This window comes from Bos mutus, chromosome 8, assembly GCF_027580195.1.
Source record: "Bos mutus isolate GX-2022 chromosome 8, NWIPB_WYAK_1.1, whole genome shotgun sequence".
NCBI lineage: Eukaryota > Metazoa > Chordata > Mammalia > Artiodactyla > Bovidae > Bos > Bos mutus.
In genome coordinates this window covers 37,744,767-37,756,601 of record NC_091624.1, presented here as the reverse complement: position 1 = coordinate 37,756,601, position 11,835 = coordinate 37,744,767, and the positions used below count along the sequence as shown (strand labels likewise).

The 11,835-nt window shown below is 47.6% G+C and overlaps 1 protein-coding gene across 1 annotated transcript; it reads left to right on the top strand.

The window, feature by feature from the left end:
• The first annotated feature begins 2,607 nt into the window (after positions 1 to 2,607).
• On the top strand, positions 2,608 to 11,238 carry SPINK4 (serine peptidase inhibitor Kazal type 4). The gene is made up of 4 exons (XM_005903017.3): positions 2,608 to 4,558; positions 8,446 to 8,486; positions 9,420 to 9,532; positions 11,102 to 11,238. Exons 1-4 carry the CDS (start codon positions 4,498 to 4,500, stop codon positions 11,145 to 11,147), a joined length of 261 nt encoding a protein of 86 aa, XP_005903079.1. The 5' UTR covers positions 2,608 to 4,497; the 3' UTR covers positions 11,148 to 11,238.
• Positions 11,239 to 11,835: the final 597 nt, after the last annotated feature.

Here is an 11,835-nt window from a genome sequence, read left to right as displayed (position 1 = left end):
ATGTATAGAACAGTCTTTTGGACTCTGTGGGCAAGGGTGGGATGATTTGGGAGAATGGCATTGGAACATGTATAATATCATATGTGAATATCATATGTGAAACGAATCCCCAGTCCAGGTTCGATGCATGATACAGGATGCTCGGGGCTGGTGCGCTGGGATGACCCAGAGGGATGGTATGGGGAGGGAGGAGGGAGAGGGGTTCAGGATGGGGAACACGTGTGCACCCGTGGCAGATTCATATTTATGTATGGCAAAACCAATACAATATTGTAAAGTAATTAGCCTCCAATTAAAATAAATAAATTTATATTTTAAAAAATAAAAATAAATAAATAAAGACTATGGGCATGATAAATATGTTTGAAGCATCCCTACCATATCAGGCTTACTATGGGGAAATATTTCTTTAACATTAGGATTCCTTCTTGGTATCTTCTCTCACAGGACTTGTTCTTTCATTGGGGTTACTCTCTTCAATTGAGAATTATAAGATCACATAGCGGGTATCATCATGCTGAGATGAAAATGACTGAAGTTTTTATAGACTTTTGTGTGGTAGGATGATGATGGCAAGCTCTAGCTTAATTTAATAGATAAAATAGTACTATTTCTTAATCATTTAATTTTTTGCAACCTATCTGTAGGATTGAAACCATTCAAAATAAAAAGGTCTTTTAAAAAAAAAACCTAAAACTTTGATTCATATATTTCAGGTTGGGGCTCTGCATGCACAGGTTAAAATTCTCCCCAGGGAAATTTATCTGGCAGATGGAGCTGAAAATCACTGATCTAAATGAATTAGAGGAATGTGCATGTAAATAAAATTTAGTTATAATTTTTATAAATTATATAAATCAGAAATTTTTTTATAAATCAGAAATTCCTTGAAAACAGATAATCAAATATCTTATTCATATATCCTGTATTGGGCTGGCCAACAAGTCCCTTTGGTTTCTAAGTAAAAATAAAAGACACATTGTTCATTTCACCAAGAACTTTATTGAACAACATATTCACCATTTTGTTCCACTAGCTTCTGTCATTTTTTAGACAACTTCATAATTTCTTCTTCCCAAAATTTTATTTTTTTGATCAAAGAACTGTTCCAGGTACCTTTTACAATCTTTCAGGAAATGGACCTTTTTTTCCATTAAGAGAATTTTGTAAAGACCAAAATAAATAGAAATTCAAAGTTGCAATGTCTGGTGAATACGGCAGATGAACCAGAACTTCCCCACCAAGCTGTAACAGTTTTTTCCTGGTCATCAAATAGATATGCAGTCTTGCGGTACCCTGATGGAAGATTATGCTTTTTCTCCTGACGAATTCTGGATGCTTTTCATCCAGTGCTGCTTTTAGTCGGTCTAATTGGGAGCAGTGTATGTGCTCAGTCTCTCAGTCGTGTCCAGCTCTTTGTGCCCCTATGGACTGTAGCCCACCAGGCTCCTCTGTCCATGGAATTTTCCAGGCAAGAATACTGGAGTGGGGTGCCACTTCCTACTCCAGGGGATCTCCTTGACCCAGGGATCAAACCTGAGTCTCTTGTGTCTTCTGCAGTTGTTGGAATTAATCATTTGGTTTTCTGGAAGAAGCTCATTATAGAGGACTCCCTTCCAATCCCACCATATATACAACATCACCTGCTTTGAATGAAGACAGGCCTTGGGTGTGGTTGGTGGTGGTTCATTTCGCTTGCTGAATGATCTCTTCCATTCCACTTTATTGTACAGTATCCACTTTTCATTGCCTGTCACAATTTGTTTTAAAAACAGAACGTTTTCCTGATGTTTAAGTAGAGAGAGCTGCATGGAGAAATACCGTCAAGGAGGTTTTTACTCTTAACTAGCGTATGTGGAACCCAAACATCAAAGCAGTTAACATAACCAAGCTGGTGCAAATTACTTTCATCACTTGATTTGGATATTTTGAGTATATTAGCTACCTCCCTTGTGGCACAAGATGACTTCAATTAATGTCTCGATTTAATTGCTATCAACTTCTACCCCTACTGTGGAGGGGTAAATTTCCAGTGAGAAATCTCCAGCATGGAACTTCCCAAACCACTTTTGTTTGATAAGTCACAACACCTTCTCCATACAAATCTTTTTTGCATTTCAGTTGCATTTTTATCTTTCTTGAAATAATAAAGCAAATAATATGCCAAAAATGTTCCTGTTTTTCTTCCATCTTCAGTATTAAAATGGCTGCACAAAAACTCACCTATTTGATGTTACTTTTTTAATGCAGGTTGATATGACAGCTGTCACAATACAATCTAACAAAATTGTTTTGAATGAAATTAAAGACAACTAGGCAGTACTAAAGCTGGCTGGTGACTCAAGATGGTAAAGAATCTGCCTGCAATGCAGGAGACCCAGGTTCAATCCCTGGGTTGGGAAGATCTCTCGGAGAAGGAAATGGCAACCCACTCCAGTATTCTTGCCTGGAGAATTCAATGGACAGAAAAGCCTGGCAGGTTACAATCCATGCATGGGTCGCAGAGAGCTGGACATGACTGAGCGATTAGCAATGAAGTGAATGAAAGCCAGCTTAAGAGAAAACTGGAACGAATGTTTTGGCCAACCCAATATAAATATGGAGAACTTATAGGGGAATTCCCTAGTGGTTCAGTGGTTAGAAATAGGCTTCCCAGGTGGCTCAGTGGTAAAGAATCTGCCTGCCAATGCAGAAGGCTTGGGTTTGATTCCTGGTCTGGGAAGATCCCCTGGGGAAGGAAATGCCAACCCACTCTGGTATTCTTGCTTGGGAAATCCCATGGACAGAGGAGGCTGGCAGGCTACAGTCCACGGGGTCACAAAAGCCTTAGCAACATGGACAACAACCACCAGTGGTTAGGACTCTGCACTTTCACTGCCAGGGGTCTGGGTTCCATCCCAGGTTGGGGAACTAACATTCCATGGGTCACACGGCCAAAGGGGAAAAGTATGGGGAACTTTTAGATATTGATTTTTTTTTTAACAGAATCTTATCTGTATTTAACCCATTTAAATGTAAATGTATGTAGAATACATGCAAAGCATGAGGTCATCTTCCTTATGTTTTATTTTGCCTTTTTCCCTCTGTCAGTTGTGCCCTCTTTATGGTGCAAAATAAATAAATAAAAAGAATAATTTCTATTTACATTTATTCCTCATTTCATACTCTACAAGATGTTTTCCCATCTGCTATCACCAGTCTCATCTTCTCAGCAGCCTGGGGAGGGAGACAGAGCCAGACTGATCATCCCCATTTTGTGGTGGGTAAACTGAGGACCAGTTTAAGGAAAGTGTCTTTCTGAGCTCACAAAGTTGGTTGGCGTTGGTACTGGCAAAGGAACCCCTGACTCCAGCCCCTTTTCTCTGCCTCTGACTAACTTCCAGTTGCTGCTTTTTTTTCCCTTCATTAATTAACTTATTTATTTAGCTTCCCTGATAGCTCAGTTGGTAAAGAATCCGCCTGCAATGAAGGAGATCTTGGTTCGATCCCTGTGTCGGGAAGATCTGCTGGAGAAGGAATAGGCTACCCACTCCAGTATTCTTGGGCTTCCCTTGTGGCTCAGCTGGTAAAGAATCCACCTGCAATGCAGGAGACGTGGGTTCAATCCCTGGGTTGGGAGGATCTGCTGGAGAAAGGAAAGGCTACACAGTCCAGTATTCTGGCCTGGAGAATGCCATGAACTGTATAGTCCATGGGGTCACAAAGAATCACACACGACTTAGCGACTTTCACAACTTATTTATTTGGCTGCAACACGTCTTAGTTGCAGCCATCGGGATCTTCAGTCTTCGTTGGGACACACAGGATCTTTAGTTTAGGCATGTGGGACCTAGTTCCTTGACCAGGGATTGAACCTGGACCCCCTGCACTGGGAATGCAGACATTTAGCCACTGGACCTCCAAGGAAGTCCTGAGGATTTTTCATTCTCTTTTTTTTGTTTTTTAAACAAATGAAATTTGTTTATTTTTTTGGCTGTTCTGGGTCTTCACTGCAGCGCTTCTCTCGTTGTGACACATAGACTTAGCTGCCCTGTGGCATGTGGGGTCTTAATTCCAAGACCAGGGATGGAACCCAGGCCCACTGCATTGGGCACTCAGAGTCTTAGCCACTGGATCACTTTGTTGCAGCTTTTTGTTTTCATTTTGATCTCTCTCTTTCAGTATTTCTGAATTAGTCTCTCTCTGTTTTCCTCTATTTCAATTTTCCTCTCCCTCTTGCCTCAGACTAGAGTCAGCTTTGCAAGTCCAAACTTTTTCTCACTTCCAAAATCCACCATCCCCAGGGCAACCCCCACCCCAGGCCACTTGGAGCTCAGCGTCTCTGCAGAAAACAAACCCTTTCTTGATGCCAGGGTGCAAATATTACCTCCGGGTGACACCTCCAGCTCTCCACCTGGCTTCAGATAAGATAAGGGTGGGGATCGGCACTATATACAGGCCCCCATCAATCCCTGGCCCAGGCCCCAGCTCCCTGAGGCCACATAGCCTGGGATCAGCATGGCTGCCCGCCTGTGGATAGTTGCCCTGGCCTTGGCTGTTCTCTTCCTTGTGGACAGGGGTGAGTAGACAGAGCCTGGATTCTCTGTGGCTTGGTGTTGGTAGGTGAGCTTGGAGTAGGGCAGAGGCAGGCCCTGGGGCACCCTCTGAGACCTTGGCTTTCTGCATAAAACTTCTTTCTGCACCCTGGGCTAGGAAAAAAGAAACCCGAGTTCCAATCCTACCTCTGGCTTAGAATTGCAAAAGTCCTCTCCCCTCATGGCTCAGATGGTAAAGAATTCACTTGCAATGTGGGAAACCTGGGTTCCATCCCTGGATTGGGAAGATCTCCTGGAGGAGGGCATGGCAACCCACTCCAGTATTCTTGCCAGGAGAATCTCATGGACAGAGGAGCCTGGAGGGCTACAGCCCATAAGATTGCAAAGGGTTGGACATAACTGAGCAACTAAGCACACGCACACACACACACACACACCTCCCCTCTTGGGGCTTCTGTTTCTCCAGTTGTGACATAGGAGGTTGTTCTATTTCAAAGCGACCCTGAGCAGCTACTGGGCTAGAGATTGGGGAGGCAGAGGGAGACAGCCTGTCTCCAGGGAGATTGACAAGTCTACTGGCTACAGGGTGCTGGTTGCTGAAGGAAGCCTGGCCGGGTCCTCTGGGCTCCCATCTGCTCTGATAGGCTGTGGCTGTGGGGCTGAGGCAGTCATGTGAGCACAAGAGAGCCCTCGCTCTGGGCTGAACACATGCTGCTGGAGTGGGGCCTGCTCAGAGGCTGGGTACCTCTGCAGTCTCACTTCTGCTGGGTATCAGGCCTTGTTCTGGGCCCTTAAAACTTATCAGCAAGCAAAACAGAAAAAGAGCTGCCCTGATAGATATTAAGTTTAATGGGGTAGGATGAGGAGAATCAACAATCAATAAGATAGGTGTAATATATATTAAATAGTGTTTAGATGGTGATAAAGGCTAAGAAAAAAAATATTGGGCAGGGTGATGGGGATTGAGAGGGGGTTGCAATGGTAATGCAGGGGACTTCTCTCTGAGATGCTGATGTCTGAGCAATATTTGAAGGAGGTGGAGGAGTGAGCCATGGGTATATCTGAGAGAGGTGGTTTCCAGGCAGAGGTAACAGGCAGTGCAAAGGCCCTGAGGTAGAAGCATGCGTGGAATATGTGGAGTATGGCAAGGAAGCCAGTGGGACTCGAAAGAAGTGAGGGGTAAGGTGCAGAGAGACAGGAGATGAGATGATACAGGCAACTGTGAACTATAATGGATAAAGCCTTGAAAGTCAATGTAAGAACTTGGATTTTCCTGTGAGTGAAATGGGAGGTACTAAAGGGTGATGAGCAGAGTCACATGTTAAAAGGATCGCTACAGGTTGAGAACAGAGTCAAAGGAGAAGCAGGGAGACTCCTTAGGACATACCCAGACAAAATCATGATGTTACAGGGTGGGTCTGAGCAGGACATCAGGGACACCGACCTCACAGTCAGTCTCACGGCCATTTCCCTGGCTGGGGACATAGACTAGAGGCTGAAGCAATAGAGAATGGATCCGGAGACTCTGGCCCAGCACAGCCAGGTTACTCCCAGCCTGGCATCAATTCCCTGAGCAGTTCTCTTGTTGGGAACACTGAAGAAGCTTCCCTAAAGGGAGTCCTTTTGCCCATTTCAGATTCCTGCCTGGGCTGTATGAGGAAGGGGGAAGGAAACTTGGGCCAAGGTCAAGGGCAGTTGGGGGTAAATGCAACTTCCCACATTATCCAGAACGAAACTGACACCACAGAGGGACCAGCAGAAGTGGAGAGAGCCTGTTCCGGAAGAGTGAGCAGAGAGGAAGGGCGGGGGCAGAGGGGCACAGCAAGGAGGTGGACGAGGAAGTGGCCCAGGGGAGTTTGGGATCATCTCACACAATGCCCTCAACATAAGATGAAGAGTCTTAGTGGTCATGACACGGAGCCCTGGAAGGGCTTTATTCATTTTTATAAATGCTTTCCCCCACCAACAATTATGTACCATGAAATGCACACATCTTATCACTCAGCGAATTCTATTCAATGAGTTTTGATGAGGCGTATACCTGTGTAACCCAGACCCCTATCAACAAACAGAACGTTTCCATCACTCCAGAAATTTCCCTCATGCCAGTTCATCCCTGCCCCACCCCACTCCCACCCCAGAGGCAACCCTGGCTCTGATATTTTTCCACCATAGATTAGTTTGCCTCCTCTAGAATGTCCCACAGATAAAACCATACAGGATGCTGTCTTTTGTGTCTGGCTTCTTTGGCTCAGCAAGTTTTTGAGATTCAGCCATGTTATTGCATGTTATCAGTTATTGCTTTGTTTTTGCTGTTGAGTTGAGTCACACTGTATGTGTGTGTCAGGGTTTATTCACTCGCCTGTTGGAGGACATTTGGACAATTTCCAGATTGGGTAATTATGACCTGGAGGGTTTTGAGCAGTGTGATGACAAGACTGGATTTGCATGTTGATGCTTAAACTGTGCACCAGTGGTCAATCTTGGTTCCCTTCTTCCTCTCCACCTTGGAAATCTCTTGTAATAGCATCTCCAGAAAAACCTAAACCAAGGGATGGTCACCCACCTCCAGGGATGGAGAACTCTCCACTTCTGGAGACAGCTTCTTTCGTTAATGCACAGCTCCCATTAAGAGAACATTCTGGAATCCACACCTGCCTCTTTGCAGCCTCTTCATGCAGATGGGCTCTGCCTTGTGAAGTTAAGAAGAGTTCCTCTCTCCTTGGGCTTCAGGACAGCCCTTCAGAGACTTCAGGAAGCAGCCTACCCTTCTTCAGTTTTTATAGACCCTTTCCTTACACCTGTGGCCTTAGATCCAGCTCCATTCCATTCCCTCCTCCACCCGTCACACTCACCAGTCACATCACAATTTGCTGAGGTCCTGTAAACAGTTCATCCAGACCTCAAAGGGCTGTGGGGCGCAACTGCATGTGTGGAGTGACAGAGCCATGGGAAAATCCCAGCTCTGCCCTTAACAAACTGTGTTGCCTTACCTATGAACCTTTTTCACAGATTGGCTGAGTTTTGGGAAGCAGACTCTGGGACCTGTGTGTAGTTTGCTGGAGAGTGCTCGGGGGAAACACCTGGGAGGGGAGAGGGACAGTGACTGCCATGCAGAGGAGCTGGGTGGCCCTGGAGCACTGCTCTGAGATGAGGCCTTCAGACCATTGTACCCACATCACCCTGACATTGGATGTGGGTTGTTCCTGGGCAGGAATGCCACCTTGGGCAAGGCAGCTCCATTCTCCGAGGGTAATTCCTGGGAAAGCACTCACTGTGAGCAGCCTGTGCTCCTGGCAGCTGAGGAAATGTGTGCCTCAGTCCTGTGGTGGGATCCGGGTCACAGACCTCTGCCTCCTCTCCTCCCTGTTACACAGCAGTGAGAAAGCTCTGAACAGTAGTCAAGATCATGTATTATCAAGGTCTGGTACATAGTAACTGAATTATTTTCTTTTTCTTTTCAATATTTTTCCTTTGGTTAATTTATTTTTGGCTGTACTGGGTTTTCATTGCTGTGCGTGGGTTTTCTCTAGGGAGGCCACTCTTTGTTGTGGTGGGCAGGCTTCTTGTTGCAGAGCACAGGCTCTAGGCACGGGGCTCGGTAGCGTCAGCTTGCAGGCTCTAGGGTGCACGGGCTTCAGGGTTTATGGTCCTTGGACAAGCCCAGTGGGATCTTACTAATGAGAAACAGACTAGACTTTAATCTCCCTAATTCTAGGCTTTCTGTCCCAGTTCTGACAATGTCATATGAGCTTTCTGGGAGCCCTGTCTGTGACTCACTCACTACCTTTCCCTGAGGAATTCCAGATTGGGTGGTGGCTGGGATAGGTCCCTGAAGAAAGTGTCCTCAGACTCTGGTACCTGGGGCCTAGAGCCAACATCCCCTAATTCTTGCTTCTTTGCCTTTCAGAGGTGTCCGTGTCGGCAGAAAAGTTGGTTTTCTGGAGAATGGTAAGGCAGCTGCTCTTTCTGGCCTCAGGGCTGCTGTCCCGGCCTTCCTTCTCAAAGGGGAGCCCTCTCATCCATACTGGGAGACAAGGGATTTTCTTCTTTACGCTCCTTCTCAGACACCTTCAATGGTGCCACAGTGGCCAGGGCGGCCTCCTGAGGCTGCATGCTCCCTAGGTTAGCTCTTCCAGGCTGAGCAGGCCCAGCCCCTTTGCCAAAATCTACACAGCTAATCAGTGCAGAATGCAGGTCTCTCGGGCCTGGGGCCTTCACTGCTGCACAGCACTGCCCCCCTCACTCCCCACCCCTACCCCAGGCCCCCATCCTAGTCCTGACCCTCAGGGCTGGCCTGAAACCCTTTTAGACAGAGCCTCAATTAGGGCTTCAGCCTCCTCATACCAGGGGCCTGATAGTCATGCAGGCCAGGGTGAGTTCAGGAGCCTCTAGGGAGGCAGGCCTCCTAGGAATGATGGCTGTTTCTCTTCTTGGGTCCTCAGTAAGACCAGAATTTGTTAGACCCTGTGAAGAGTGTGTGATCCCATGAATACAGGTATTTACCTGGCAGCCCGCATACTTGGGCTCAGCAGATACAGGTACATCCTTATGCACACAGTGATAGCCACACATGGCCAGGCACGTGTGCACACACACACACGCGCACACACACACACACACAGCAGATACAGGTACATCCTTATGCACACAGTGATAGCCACACATGGCCAGGTATGCGCGCACACACACACACGCACACACACACAGACAAGCAAACGTGCCATGGGGCCCTGCATGCTTGGTTTCATGCTCTTTGGACCCACACTCGGGCCTTCTTGAATCTGACTCCTCCCTGGAACCCCCTCAGCCCTGTTCTAAGCACAGCCCCTTGGTACCTCCTGTCTTTGGATCCCAGAGTGTCCCCCTTTCTCTCTCCCACAGCCCATCTGTGAACACATGGCAGAGTCTCCAGCCTGCCCCCAGACATACGACCCTGTCTGTGGCACTGACGGGGTCACGTATGAGAGTGAATGCAAGCTCTGCTTGGCTCGGATGTAAGTCCACCCCCGCATTCCCCCAGGCCATCTTGGGTGGGCTCCATCTGTGGTGCATGCGAGTATGAAAGGAGCAGGACTTGACCTGTCTCTTCCTTTACTCATACTTGGCCTGGGACAAGTCCTCCATTTGCTCATAACAGAATGAGTCCAAGTACAATCAAAAGAAGGCATGTGGTTCCAAGCAGAAAGCCCACTAGCGGGGCATTGGGGGTGAGGGCGGAAACCCTGGCTTCTTTTCCTTGTTCTGCCCCCTGACTAGGTGACCTTACTTGTTCATTTATTCCTCCAGCCAACAACTATTTATTGAACACTTGCTCTGCTCTAGGCACTGGGGATACAATAGGATATAAAAAGCTAGACAGCATTACCAGCTCCTGGGGGCGATGGTCAGTCTAAGGCAGAAGCCAAGCTGACAGTCAGCCCATTGCAGCACAGAATGCTTAAGGCTCAGATGGGGGTGCACAGGGTAATGTGGGTACCAGGCCAGGGCAGGGAAGACTTCCTAGGACAAGGGACATCTCAGCTCGGCCCTGAGGGATAAGTAGGAACTAGGTTGGAGAAAGAATAAACAAGGAAAGGTAATTCCAAGTAGAAAAATGAGTTTGGAAAGATCTAGAAGAAAGTTTATATTTGAGGAAAAATAAGAAGTTGGATATGCTAGAGTATAAAGTGTAAAGGAGAATGGGGGAGAGACAAGAGATGAGTCTAGAGTGAGAAGGCCAGAACATGACCTTGGTACATCAGATCTCCTACTTGGTTTCATTTCTTCTTTCATTGGAGAAGGCAACAGCAAACTACTCCAGTATTCTTGCCTGGAAAACCCCATGGACAGAGGAGCCTGGCCAGCTACAGTCCGTGGGGTCACAAAGAGTCAGACACAACAGAGCGACTAACGCACTTCACTCATAAGATCTTGTGCCGTCCAGCACTAAGCGAGATCACAGAAGAGAAATTGCTGACAATCGCAACATCCTAGAGAGATGGGCAGGAGAGCAGCAAGGACACTGTCCTAACTTAGAAAAAGATCATGATAATTAAAGATTCATGCTTCCATTGGGAGTAGAATCCACAAGCTGTGAGATTGGATGTGAGGGGTCAGGGTGGGTGGTGGGCAGGAAGGAAGCAAGAGCAACATGCTCGTTTCTAACTTGTGGGCTGGGGAGGCTGGGGATGCCATGTTGGTGGGGGGCTGGAGGTGTGCAGCAGGCTTGTGGGCCAATGATGTTTGTGGACAGTGGAGCCTCTGGGACATCCCAGAGGCAATACACAGTCAACAATTGCACAAACAGGCCTGAAGTTGAAGACAGAGGTCCAGGCCAGACAGATATGCAGCCAGCAGCATGTAGAGGTGGTTGAAAGCCCAGGCAGCTGAAACCTCCCAGGGGGAGGGTATACAAAGTGAGAAACAGTAGAAGGAGATGCCCGGGGAGTCCTGGGATCTCCCCCGCACTGTACACTGAGTGGGCTGAGCTTAGCAGGGAGTCGGGACAGACTGGGCTGGGGTTCCTGAAGGGTATGTTACACTTCCTGAGGAGCTGACCTCATTCTCGTCTGCTGTGACCCTAGAAAAAACAGACAGGACATCCAGATCCTGAAGGATGGGAAATGCTGACCCGGCCAGAGCCTCTTAAGCCGTGAAGCTTCTGGCTAGAGAACCGTGGTGGGCGTGCAGGATGAGACATGAAATAAAGATTCAGCTCAACCCAGCCAATGGCTCAGTGTTTTGGGGGATTCTGGGGAGGCAGAATTCTGGGGATTTGGGGAAGGCGGATTCTGGAGGATGGGGGAATTTGGCCCTGTCTTCCCTACTCTGAATCTGATGTCCTCTCCATCACTCTGATGCTCCTCAACCTTACCACATGTTCCCCTAGAAGTCCCAGGTATCTTCTGCCTTCTTGAGGGGGTCAGGGCTGTGTACAGTGCTCCTGTGAGCCCAACCTGGCCTGTCACTTAGGTCAAGAACCTAACTGAAGTCTGTACTCTCTGCCACTGCAAGGCCCAGCCTCAGCCTTTGAGAGGCTCCCACACGCCTCACAGCTTTCTCCCTGGGCTATACCAGCACCCTGAATCTCACTCACACACATACATACAGACCCACACACACGTCAACACTGCCATGGCTGACATTCAGGTGGTGTTCACCATACATCTGACTGCTTATTACAGTATTGATCTAGGTCTATAACTGATGACAACAGATGCTCCCCAAGCCCTGGAGTGTCCCCCTGCTCCCTGACCACCCGCAGCAAGAGGACTTCCAGACTCTGCTCTGCTCTCTTGGTCAACACACACTCTGACTG